This window comes from Canis lupus, chromosome 25 (assembly GCF_011100685.1).
Source record: "Canis lupus familiaris isolate Mischka breed German Shepherd chromosome 25, alternate assembly UU_Cfam_GSD_1.0, whole genome shotgun sequence".
In the NCBI taxonomy this organism is placed as follows: Eukaryota; Metazoa; Chordata; class Mammalia; order Carnivora; family Canidae; genus Canis; species Canis lupus.
Genome location: NC_049246.1, coordinates 18,701,024 through 18,713,551, shown reverse-complemented (window position 1 = coordinate 18,713,551; position 12,528 = coordinate 18,701,024). Strand labels below are relative to the sequence as shown.

Below are 12,528 nucleotides of genomic sequence, written 5' to 3'. Positions count from 1 at the left end.
TGTGGACCACTCTGTAAGTTAAAAACTTAAGTGTGACCCAGTCATAGGAAGGCTTCCTACAATTCTGTGGCATTTACCTTCAGGTATTCAGCCTGATTCTCACAATAAATATTCAAGAAAAATCCCCTCATATTTCTATCATCAAGAGCTTTTGAAATATGCCAGAGCATTGTTTTTTTTTTTTTTGTAATTAGGCCTGCCCCTGGAAAACTAGTTTGCCAGCTAGAATATTATCAGCCTAACTGACCTAGGAGAAAGGAAAGTACCCAATTCCAGTTATCTCTGGCCTTCCACATGGAATAAAGGATATACCCAAATTCAGCTCACTTTATCCATCCTCTCCCATGCCTAAAAGAGAAGAACAAAAATGAGACACACTTATGAAATTTATAGACTAGAGTCATAGGCCCTCTAAGGGACTAAGATCTATTTATAGGGCTACAGAACACCTCTCCTTCCTTTACACTTTACTACCACATTACTAAAAGCCTATTTATAGCAATTTTTTTTACACAGTCCATCATATCCAACTTCCAAGAAAAAAATTACAGTCAAAAGAGTATATGGTATTAACATAAAAACAGACACACAGATCAGTGGAACAGAATAGAAAGCTCGGAAATAAACCCATGCATAAATGGTCAATTTATGACTAAGGAGCAAAGAATATACACTGGGGAAAGGACAGTCACTTCAATAAATGGTATTAGGAAAACTGGACGGTCACATGCAAAATATGAAACTAGATTATATCTTATACTGTACACAAAAATTAAAGTGGATCAAAGATTTGAATGTAAGACCTAAAATCATAAAACTCCTGGAAGAAAACACAAGCAATAACTCCTTGCAGCCAAAGCAAAAATAAACAACTGAGACTACATCAAATAAAAAAGAGTCTCCACAGCAAAGGAAACCATCAATAAAATGAAAGGCAACTTACCAAATGGGAGAAAATATTTGCAAATCACATATCTGATATGGTGCTAATATTCAAAATACATAGAAACCCATACAATACAATAGCAAAAAACAATCCAATTTAAAAATGGATAGGGGATCTGAATGGACATTTTTACAAAGAAGACATACAGATGACCAGCACATGCATGAAAATGTGCTCAAAATCACTAATCTTTAGGGAAGTGCAAATCAAAACCACGATACCTCATACCTGTTACAATGACTTATCAAAAAGTAAGTAATAAAAGTTAGAACATGGAGAAAAGGGAACCCTTGTGCACTGTTGTTGGCATGTGAATTGGTACAGCCACGATGGAAAACACTATGGAATTTCCTCAAAAAAATAAAATGGAACTATCATATCCAGAATTTCCACTTCTGGGTATTTAGCTGAAGGAAATGAAAACACTAACTGAAAAAAATATATGCAACCCCATGTTCATTGTAGCATTATTTTTAATAGCTATAATATAGAAGGAACCTAAGTGTCTATTGATGAATGAATAAGGAAAATGGAATATGCATACAATCGGAAATTATTCAGTCATTAAAAAATCTTGCCATTTGCAATAGCACGAATGGACCTATAGGGCATTATGCTAAGTGAAATAAGTCAGACAAATACGTATGATTTCATTTATTTGTGGAATATAAAAAAATACGATCAATAAAAAAAAAATACAGGTAATAGATCAGTGGTTGCCAGAAGTGGAGGGTTGTGGGCATGCAAAATGAGTGAAAGGATCAACTAGGTCAAACTTCTAGCTATAAAATAAATCATGAGGATCTAATGAACAGCATGGTGACTATAGTTAATGATATATATTTGAAAGCTGCTAAGACTAAATCTTAGTTTTCCTCACACAAAAATAATTATGTATTGCAATGGATGTTAACTAGATTTATTGTGATCATTTCACAGTATATACAAATATCAAGTCATGTTGTATTGCTAAAACTAATGTCAATTACATTTTAAAAAGGAAAAAATCACAACTGGAAGAGACAGAGATACATCAGAACAAAACATGACAGGGATGATGGAATTATCGGAATGAGAATTTAAGATAACTATGATTAATATGCTAAGACTTCTCATAGATACAGTAGACCATGTGCAAGACAATGGGCAGTGTAAGCAAAGACATAAAAATGCTAAGAAAAGTAGAGATCAAAAATAAAAATGAACGCATTTGATAGGCTTACTAGAAGACTGGACACAGATGACATGTATCAATAGAGACTTCTAAAATTGAAAAATAAAGAGAACAAAGACTGAAAAAGCATAACCAAATACCCGAGGATTGTGAGACAACTACAAAAGGATATGGGATATTTATAGTGGGAATACCAGTAGGAGAAGAATGAAGGGATTGAAAGAAGTATTTTAAACAATTATGACTAAGAATTTCCCCCAAATTAATGTCAGACACAACCAGAGATCCAGGAGCTAAGAGCATACCAACCAGGATAAATGCAAAAACAAAAACAAATTTAAAAAACTACACCTGGGCATATCGTTTCAAACTAAAGAAAATGGGGAAACTACAGAAAAAAAAAATTCTGAAATAAGCCAGAGGGAAAAAGCACCTCACCTATAGAGGAACAAAGATAAGAATTACATCCAACTTCTCCTCAGACACCATACAAAGAAGAAAGTAGATTGGAATATTTAAAATCTTGAGAAAAACACCCCATCCCACCAACCTAGAATACTGTACCCTGTGAAAGTATCCTTCAAACTGAATGAGAAACACAAATTGAACTTGCGGCTAGTAGACCTGGCTTTCAAGAAATACTAAAAGAAATCTTTGGGGTGCCTTGGTGGTTCAGTCTATTAAATGCCTGCCTTCAGCTCAGATTATAATCCCAGGGTCCTGAGATCAAGCCCTGCATCAGGATCCCTGATCAGTGGAGAGCCTGCTTCACCTTCTCCCCTTGCCCCTCCACCCTAATCGTGCTTGCTCTCTCTCACTCTATCTCAAATCTTAAAAAAAAAAAAAAAAAAAAAAAAAGTATTTAAAAAGAAGGAAGATAATAAAGTAGGTTTGAGTTTCTGAAGAAGGAATAATAAAGATAAAACTTATAGTGGGGCCCCTGGGTGGCTCAGTAGGTTAAGTGCCTGACTCTTGATTTCAGTTCAGGTCATAATCTCAAGGTCATGAGATTGAGCCTCATGTCAGGCTCCACACTGAGTGTGCAACCTCCTTAAAGTTCTCTCTCCTCCCTCTGCCCCTCCCTGCATATGCTCTCTAAAAAGATAAAAAATAAAACTTGTAGTTTTCTTATTCTTAATAGATGTAGCATAATAGTTCAAAGAAACAGCAACAGTGTATTCAACTACATATGTATATGCCATATACATAAACCATATGCACACTTAAGTAGAAGTGAAATGAATGGCCATGGTACAAGGAATGGAAGAGGAATTTGGGTTGTTTTCTTATTTTATGCCACAATACCTGTAAAGTGGTATGATGTTATGTGAAAGTAGACTTGGATTCAGTGTAAATGTTTAATAATAATAATTCAGTATTATAGTAAATGGAAACCACTAAAAAATGCTTTTTAAAAAGTATAATTGATACACTAGGAAACAAAATGCAATCATATAAAATGCTCAGTTTACAAGAGACAAAAAAATGAAAAAAATAACAAAGAACAAAAGCAACAAATAGAAAACAGTAGCAAATATATTGGATATTAATCCAGCCAAATCAGTAATTGCTTTGAAGATCAGTGCTTTAAATGCCCCAATTTACTGTATGTTGTCTATAAGAAACTCACTTGAAATGTAAGACATATATAGATTAAAAATAAATGGATAGAGGAAAATATTTTATGTCAACACTAATCAAAAGAGTGCAGAGTAGCTATAATAATTTCAGAGTAGATTTCAAAGCAGGAAAGACATCAGGGATAAAGAAGGGCATTACTTAAAGGGGTCAGTTCTCTATGTGCCTAACAACAGAGTCAACCTACATCAGGCAAAAACTAATAGAATTACAAGAAGAAATGGATGTACCCACTATATTTGTGGACTTCAACACCCCTCTATCAGAAATGGGAAAGTCTAGCAAGCAGAAAATCAGTAAGGACATAGTTGAACTCAAAACACCATCAATCAACTGGATAGAATTGGCATCCTTGGACTAATTCATCAAACAACAGCAGAATACGTATTCTCAAGCTCATATGGAACATTTACCAAGATATACTACATTCTGAGCCATAAAACACACTGTAAGTTTAAAAGGGTAGAAATCAAATAGTGTTTGCTTTCAGTCCACAATGTAATTAAACTAGAAATCAGTAACAGATGAATAACTGGAAAATCCCAAAATACATAGAGATTTAAAACAAACTTCTAAATAACACGAGTCAAGGAAGAAATCTCGAGAAATTTAAAGATATTTTGAACTAAAAAATGAAGACACAATTATCAAAACTTATGAGGGGCACCTGGGTGGCTCAGTCATTTAAGTGTCTGACACTTGATTTCAGCTCAGGTCATGATCTCAGGGTCATGAGGTCAAGCCCTGCATCAGGCTCTGCACTGAACATGGAGCCTACTTAACATTCTGTCTCTGCCTCTCTCCCTTACACTCTCTCCTTTTCTCTCAAATAAAATGCCAAAACTTATTAGATGCAGTAAAAGCAGTGCTTAGAGGGAAATTAAGAGCACTGAGTGCATAGATCAGAAAAGAACAAAGATTTAAAATCAATTTTTCAGGGACACCTGCGTGGCTCAGTAGTTGAGCGTCTGCCTTTGGCTCAAGTCGTTATCCCAGGGTCCTGGGATTGAGTTCTGCATTGTGCTCCCCATAGGGACCTGCTTCTCCCTCTGCCTATGTCTCTGCCTCTCTGTGTTTGTCATGAATAAATAAAATCTTTAAAAAGATAAAATCAATTTTCCAAGTTTTCACCTTAGAAAACTACAAAAAGACATCCAAAGTAAGCTGAAAAAATAAGAATTTGAGCAGAAATCAATGAAATTGAAAACAAAAGAAAATCTTTGAGATTAAAAGTGGTTTCACTTTCCAAAAAAAAGAAAAAGTGGTTTCACGGAAAACATCAGTGCAGTCAATAAGCCTCCAGCCAGGCTAAGAAAAATTTAAAAAAATAAAAAAATTACTAATATCAGAAACGAAAGAGGAGATACTAATAGATTCTAAGCACATCAAAAGATAATGAAGGAATACTATGAATAGCTTTGTGCTCACAAATTTGATAAGCTAGATGAAATGAACAAATTCCTTAAATGACACAATCTGCCAAAATTCACACAAGAAGAAGTAGGAAGACTGAATAGGCCTATATCTAATAAAGAAATTGAATTTCGAAGGTAATTGATAACCTTCCTCAAAAAACTCACCTGGCCCACATGGATTAATTGGTGAATTCTTCCAAATATTTAAGGATGATATTTTACCTCTCTACAGTCTCTTTCAGGGGATAGAAACAGAGGAAAGACTTCCTGATTCATTCTGTGAGGCCAGCATTACCATAATACAAAAACCAGACGATGACATTAAAAGAAAAGAAAGCTGCAGACCAGTATCTCTCAGGAACATATGCAAAAATCCTCAACAAAATATTAGCAGATCAAATCCACAATTTATAAAAATAATTATGTATATATCATGACCAAATGGGAGTTATCCCAGGTATTTAAGGCTGAGTCAACATTTGAATATCAGGTAATGTAACCTATCACATTAACAGGCTAAAAAAGAAAAATCAAAGGATCATGTCAGTAGATGCCAAAGAAGCATTTGAGAGGATCTACACTCTTTCATGCTAAAAACTCTGTAATAGGAATAGAGGGGAACTTCCTCCCCTGATAAAGGCTAACTACAAAAAACCTACAGCTGATATACTTAAAGAGAACCTCAAGACTTTCCCACTAGGATGAGGAGCAAGGCAAAGATGTTCCCTCTTAAAACTCCTTTTCAACGTTATACTAGAAGTACTATCTAATGCAATAAGATCAAAGAACAGATAGACTGGGAAGGAAGAAATAACACTTTGTTCACAAATGACATGTTTATCTGTATAAAAAATGCAAAAGAATCGTCAAGAAAATTCCTGGAACTATAAGCAATTATAACAAAGTTGCAGGATACAGGGTTAACATACAAAAGTCAATCACTTTCCTGTAGACCAGCAATGAAAAAGTAGAATTTGAAATTAAGAACACAATATCATTTACATTAGCAACCCCCAAAACAAAATACTTAGGTACAACTGTAACAGAGTATGTCAATCTATATGAGGAAATTGCAAAACTCTGTTAAATAAAATCAAAATAAGCAGAGGGTTATTCCGTGTTCATGAATAGGAGGACTCAATATCATCAAAATGTCAGTTCTTCCCAACTTGATCTATACAGTCAATGCAGTCTCAACCAAAATTCCAGCAGGTTATTTTGTGGATATCAAAAAATTGATTAAAGAGCTTATATGGAGAGGCAAAAGACCCAGAGGCACCAACAAAATATTAAAGGAGAAGAAGAAAAAACACTGATGCTATCTGACCTCAAGACTTACTATAAGGTTATAGTTATTGAAACATTGTGGTATTCGCAAAATAATAAACAAATGGATCAATGGAATAGAATAGAGAGCCTAGAAATAGACCCATGTAAATGTCAACTGATACTTGACGAAGGAGTAAAGGCAATACAACTAAGCAAGATTATTTTTGCAACAAATGCTGCTGGAACAAGTGGACATCCACATGCAAAAACTGGATCTAGACTTTTACACCCATTTATACCCTTCACAAAAATTAATTCAAAATGGATCACAGATCTAAATGTAAAACACAAAACTATAAAACTCCTAGAAAATAGCAGAGAAAATCTCAGTGATCTTGAGTATGGTAATGACTTCTTAGATACAGCACCAAAGGCATGACCCACAAAAGAAATAAGGGATAAGCTGGGGGTGCCTGGGTGGCTCAGTTAAGTGTCTGCCTTCAGCTCACGTCATGATCCAGGGTTCTGGGATTGATCCCCGCATAGAGTTCCCTGGTCAGCGGGGAGTCTGCTTCTCCTTTCTTTGCCTCTTCCCTGGCTTATGCGTGCTTGCCCGGCTGCTCTCTCAGTCACTCTCAAGTAAAAAAAAAAAAAAAAAAAAAGAAGGATAAGTTGGACTTCATTTAAATTAAAAGCTTCCCCTCTGTGAAAGCCAGTATGAAAAGAATGAGAAGACATGAGAAGGTAAGTCACACACTGGAAGAAAATATTTGCAAAAGACACATCCGATAAAGACTTTTCCAAAATGTACAAAGAAATCTTAAAATTCAACAAGAAAACCAATATATTTATTTATTAAATGTAAATCAGTGCTCCTAAAATACTTAGAAAAACTAAATTGTCTTCAAAAATAATCAAGGAATTTGTAAATCTAATAAGATTGGTTTTTAAAAAACACTGGTTTGTGGATAAAGAAACTTGACAATTAAATTTAATACACTGGGATGAAGGAATAGGGTTTCTTTTTTCTAGAAATTTTTCAGATTCAGATATAGATTTTTCTAGGATGTCTTTGTTTTATACACCAAAGAGTCCCTTCTGGCCCCTAGTTTTTAATAGTAAATTTAAATTATAAATTTGTCCTATTTTCAGGTACAATATTTAGATCATGGATTCACCGAGAAGATTCCACAGTGTCATCTTTACCCTATTTTACTATATCCTGATACACCCCAGTTTTGTATTCCATGTCAGCTCTGTAATACCAAACCTGTGAGTAAATTGCAGTTTGTGGGATGATTAATTTTAAATATTGCCCTTTTTATTAACAGTATTTTCTAAAAATTAGAATGTAAGATGAAATCCCTTTTAGTTGCAGCAAAAATAATAAAATACTTAGAAGTAAGTTTAATAAGACAGCTAAAAGGCCTTTATGAAGAGCACTACTGTGTTTCATAAAGGCCACAGATCAACTGAAGTATATAAAAAAATCATCTGAATAAGTGAAGAGACCTATTATCTTCATAGATGAGAAAGTGTAAGATAGTTAAAATTTAGTAATTTCTTCACATAAAATCATAACCGATTTAAAGCTGGAAATTAGATAAAGGAATGGTATTTTATCTTTCGCTACATAACAAATTAAGCTAAAACTTAGTGGTATAAATTAACAAATTTTCTTTCCCTCATTCAGTTTCTGTGGGTCAGAGATTGGGAGCAGTTTAGCTGGGTGATTTTGGCTCAGGGTCCCTACTAATGCTGCAATGAATGTCATCTGAAGGATTCACTAAGATAGAGGAGGCTCCTCGGTAGCTTTTGGCAGGAGGCCCCAATTCTTTGCTATGTGAACCTCTTAACATAAAAACACAATCACAGCTCCTTAATAAATATATACTATAGGCATTAGACAAGCAGCACATTGTCATATTGATGTTTTAAGAAAAAGTTTTGTGATGCTTTGTTTTTAATGTAGGTTTATATTTTTAAAGCATAGAATGTTTCAAGAGAACTATGGGGGAAGCTCAGGTAAATTATTAGTTCCTTCAGATCATTTTTATCATATACTCATGATATTCTCTTAAAACTGCTTGTATATTTTATACTACTGCCTACTGTTATCTGTTTATGCCTACTTTTATATTTCTTCATTTGCCTTCTGTCATATTTTTTGAAAGTGTGAAAGAATCTGAGTTTATTAATCCCAAATAGGTTGGGAATGTCTGGCAACCAGATGCAGTAGAACTCCTTCAGGAACTGCTTTCAAAGAGAGAGGTGGAAATTCACATTATGGTAATTTATATTTAAAGCATATATTGTTGATTTAAATTATTTGCTATAAAGTGTTGTAGATAACATAATTTGAGGGATATTTTTATGACAAGCCATGTTCCTTGTGAATATACTTATTAACACAGAAAAGTCACTACTTTGGTTTCTAGGATTGTTTTAAATAAACCTAAATTTGAGCAAGTTCCTAAGAACTTCTGTAAGCACTAAAGTCAGTACCTGATTCTTTATTAACAACTCACCAGGAAGCATTATCAAAGATTTGGAGATGTTTTTAAATACATGTAGTAGTTTTCAGGATATTACCATGTATGTAGCACTGTGTTGGGTGCAGGTAATCCCTGTCCTCAATTTACCTTGTTAGTGAAACAACTGGATACAAGTTATAAACCTAAAAATTTCACACTACAAAGTAACATGCCAAGAGCCAAGGCAGGGGCATGCCCAGAGTGTGGAGTGTTCAAGGACTGGCAGAGAAGCCACTGGGGCTGGAGCAGAAGGAGCAAGACAGAACAGTTGGGAGATGGGAGAAGATTTGTGAAAGTTTCAGCTGTCAAGTGGACACAGGCAGCCACTTGAGGACTTAAGCAAAGGCGTGACATGACTTACCCTTATATTCCAGTATTTTCACTCTGCTATGCTGAGAAAAACTGGAGAATAGAAAAGATAGGAGCAAGGAGATCTGCTGCAAAGCAAATACAATAACTCACTAGAGACAATAGGACTAAGGTAGTACCAAGTGTAGTCAAAGAGAAATGATCACCGTGTCAGCTGTGTACATGTTCATTACCTAATAACTGTTACGGGGACTTAAGAATTTTATTTTATTTTTTATTTTTTTAAAGATTTGTTTATTTATTTATGATAGACATAGAGAGAGAGAGAGAGAGAGAGAGAGAGAGGCAGAGACACAGGAGGAGGGAGAAGCAGGCTCCATGCTGGGAGCCCGATGCGGGACTCGATCCCGGGACTCCAGGATCGCGCCCTGGGCCAAAGGCAGGTGCTAAACCGCTGAGCCACCCAGGGATCCCCAACTTAAGAATTTTAAAGCTAGGGATGTCTGGGTGGCTCAGAAGTTGAGTATCTGCCTTTGGCTTACGGCATGATCACGGGTCCGGGGATCGAGTTCCGCAACGGGGTCCCTTTGAGGAGCCCGCTTCTCCCTCTGCCTGTGTCTCTGCCCCTCTCTCTGTGTCTCTCATGAATAAATAAATAAAATCTTTTAAAAAAATAATTTTAAAGCCATTACCATAACTCCTTCTAGACTGTCATTAATTTCTTTGGATTCTTGCCAATTCTGGATTTTTAACAAAACTTCATTTCTTTACCTCTGAACATATCTTTTCAAACTTATCCTTCTGCTTAGTATAAGATGATGTAATTTTTTAGCAAATAACCAGAAAATTCCCTACCTTGTGAATATGTAGCTATACTTTACAGAAACCATGACAGTAGTATTACTGTTTTATAATCTGCCAAAATACCAAGAAGAAAATGTTATGAAATGAGCCACTAGTCAAACTGGTAAACTGTGGTCATCAGAAATCTAATTTCATATCTCCCTACTCTAAAATTTTAATCTTCAGACTTTTTTATAGTAATAATCTTGTTTATTGAATTTAAATAGGAATTACCTGAAAACCCATGGGAGAAAGTATCTATTCATCTCTATTTTGATGGAATGTCACTTTCTTATTTTATGGCATACCATAAATATTGTACTTTTGAGCATTCTGAAGAAATACTGAAAGAAGTAAGTGAGCAATTTTTCTATAAAAATCTAAAGTGTAAAAAAATCTAAACTGTAGAAAACAATCTGGATAAAACGTCATGCTTTGCCTTACACTTCAAGTCTTCAGTATGATTCTGGGTGTCTGATATGTTGAGTAAAGAGAATTGTAAATTATTTGTTGAGAAAGCAATATACTGTTTAATGCTTTGTAAATGTCCTGAGAAAGATTTTAATTGCACTAAGATTCAGTTAATGTTTATGTGTCTCCAAACCTAGTGGAAAGGCCATATGGTGTCGAATGTTGTTTGAATATAGAAATGTAAATTAAAAAATGTTAATAAGATTCACAGTCAGAAAAGGATTCTCTCAGCAGATAAAATGTTTTTTCCTTTTATTTGACATTGTAACATTTCCTCTATTTTGCCTTCCTACCGGAAACTCAGAGCTGGATTTTAAGCTTAGCTTCAATAAAAAGCCCTTTCCATTTTCCCAGTGCTTCTCTTTTTTAATATTTTAAAAAACATAATTAGCATGTTATAGATATGTTTTTCACATTGCAAGATGCCATAAATACTTAATGGAAATAGAGAATCATCATAAGCAATAACATTAATGTTTTATATAGCAAGATATTTTTATTTCTAGATTTACAGTTAGTAGATTTTTAAATATTCATTTTCTCAACAGTACACAATCATTAATGTTCAGTTATATATAGAAAACTACTTTCTTCTCTCACATAGAAACTGTGATAATATTTTGTACACATAATTCTCACTGCTAGTTTTTTATAAGCAGAGGGATATGTGTGTGGGGATGGGTGTGCATGTGTATGTATACCCATGTATTTGTATAAAAGATATACCATTTGTTAAACTGGTTTTATAAAGATTACTAAGTCCCTCGCTTCCAGCTGTACTCTTCAGTGTGAACCTTTAAAAGAAAAGGTAAGAACTCCTACTCTCTCTTAATAAACTGCAGTGGTCCTTAAATAGCTCAGGTTTGAACGGCTTGGGTCCACTTACATGTGAATTTTTTTACAGTACTGTAAAGGTATATTCTCTTCCTTATGATTTTTCTTAATATTTTCTTTTCTCCAGCTTACTTTATTGTAAGAATACAGTATATAATACATATAACTTATAAAATATGTGTTAACTGTTTTTGTTATTAGTAATTAAGTTTTTAGGAAGTAAAAAATTATATGTGGATTTTCACCTGTGCGGGAGTGTTGGTACGCCTAACTCTCATGTTGTTCAAGGGTTAACTGTAATTACCATTGACATGTGTTTAACATAATTTTGAAGCTTCTTATTGCAGTATTAAGATTACTCTCAAAACATTAGATTTTCCCATAGTTAAAACAACCAAATGAATGCCAGCAAGGACATGCACTCAGTTTTTGTGGGGATGAAATATGAAAGTGCCTTAAAAAATACTATATAGTTGAAAATGGTTTATTTATTAACAATACTATATTATTTCAGAAACTAACAGAGTACAATAAAAAGTACGAGGATGAACGATGGGAAATAAGGTTTGAGGTAAGTTTCGTTCCAAATATTTTGGCATAGGGCAGCCCGGGTGGCTCAGTGGTTTAGCGCCGCCTTTGGCCCAGGGTGTGATTCTGGAGACCCAGGATCGAGTCCCACGTCGGGCTCCTTGCATGGCACCTGCGTCTTCCTCTGCCTGTGTCTCTGCCTCTCTCTCTCTCTCCCCTCTCTGTTTTTCTCATGAATAAATAAATAAAAGCTTTAAAAAAAAACAAATATTTTGGCATCTTTGGACACTTCCTCAATACAAAGGATCTAATATAAGATCAGGAAGTAAGCATTTTCTTTTATAATGGATTTATTGAGATATAATTTAAATACTATAAAATTTACCTTTTTAAAGTGTATAAATTCAGTGTTTTTTAGTATATTCAGAGTTGTGCGATCATCACAGCTATTTAATTCCACAACACTTCATCATCCCAAATAGAAGCCCCATACCAACAGGAGTCACTTCCCATTTTTCCCTTTCCCAGTGTCCTGGAAACCACTAATTTTGGATTTCTGGATTTTCC

The 12,528-nt window shown here is 34.6% G+C and overlaps 1 protein-coding gene across 2 annotated transcripts in view; it reads left to right on the top strand.

The window, feature by feature from the left end:
* Positions 1-12,528, top strand: part of RNF17 (ring finger protein 17) — a 116,236-nt gene that overhangs the window by 84,756 nt on the left and 18,952 nt on the right. For both annotated transcript variants that reach the window (XM_038573546.1, XM_038573545.1), the window contains exons 27-30: positions 7,595-7,714; positions 8,651-8,731; positions 10,356-10,481; positions 11,948-12,004. In XM_038573546.1, the coding sequence (XP_038429474.1) occupies positions 7,595-7,714; positions 8,651-8,731; positions 10,356-10,481; positions 11,948-12,004 (384 nt within the window). The remainder of the gene's footprint in view (positions 1-7,594; positions 7,715-8,650; positions 8,732-10,355; positions 10,482-11,947; positions 12,005-12,528) is intronic.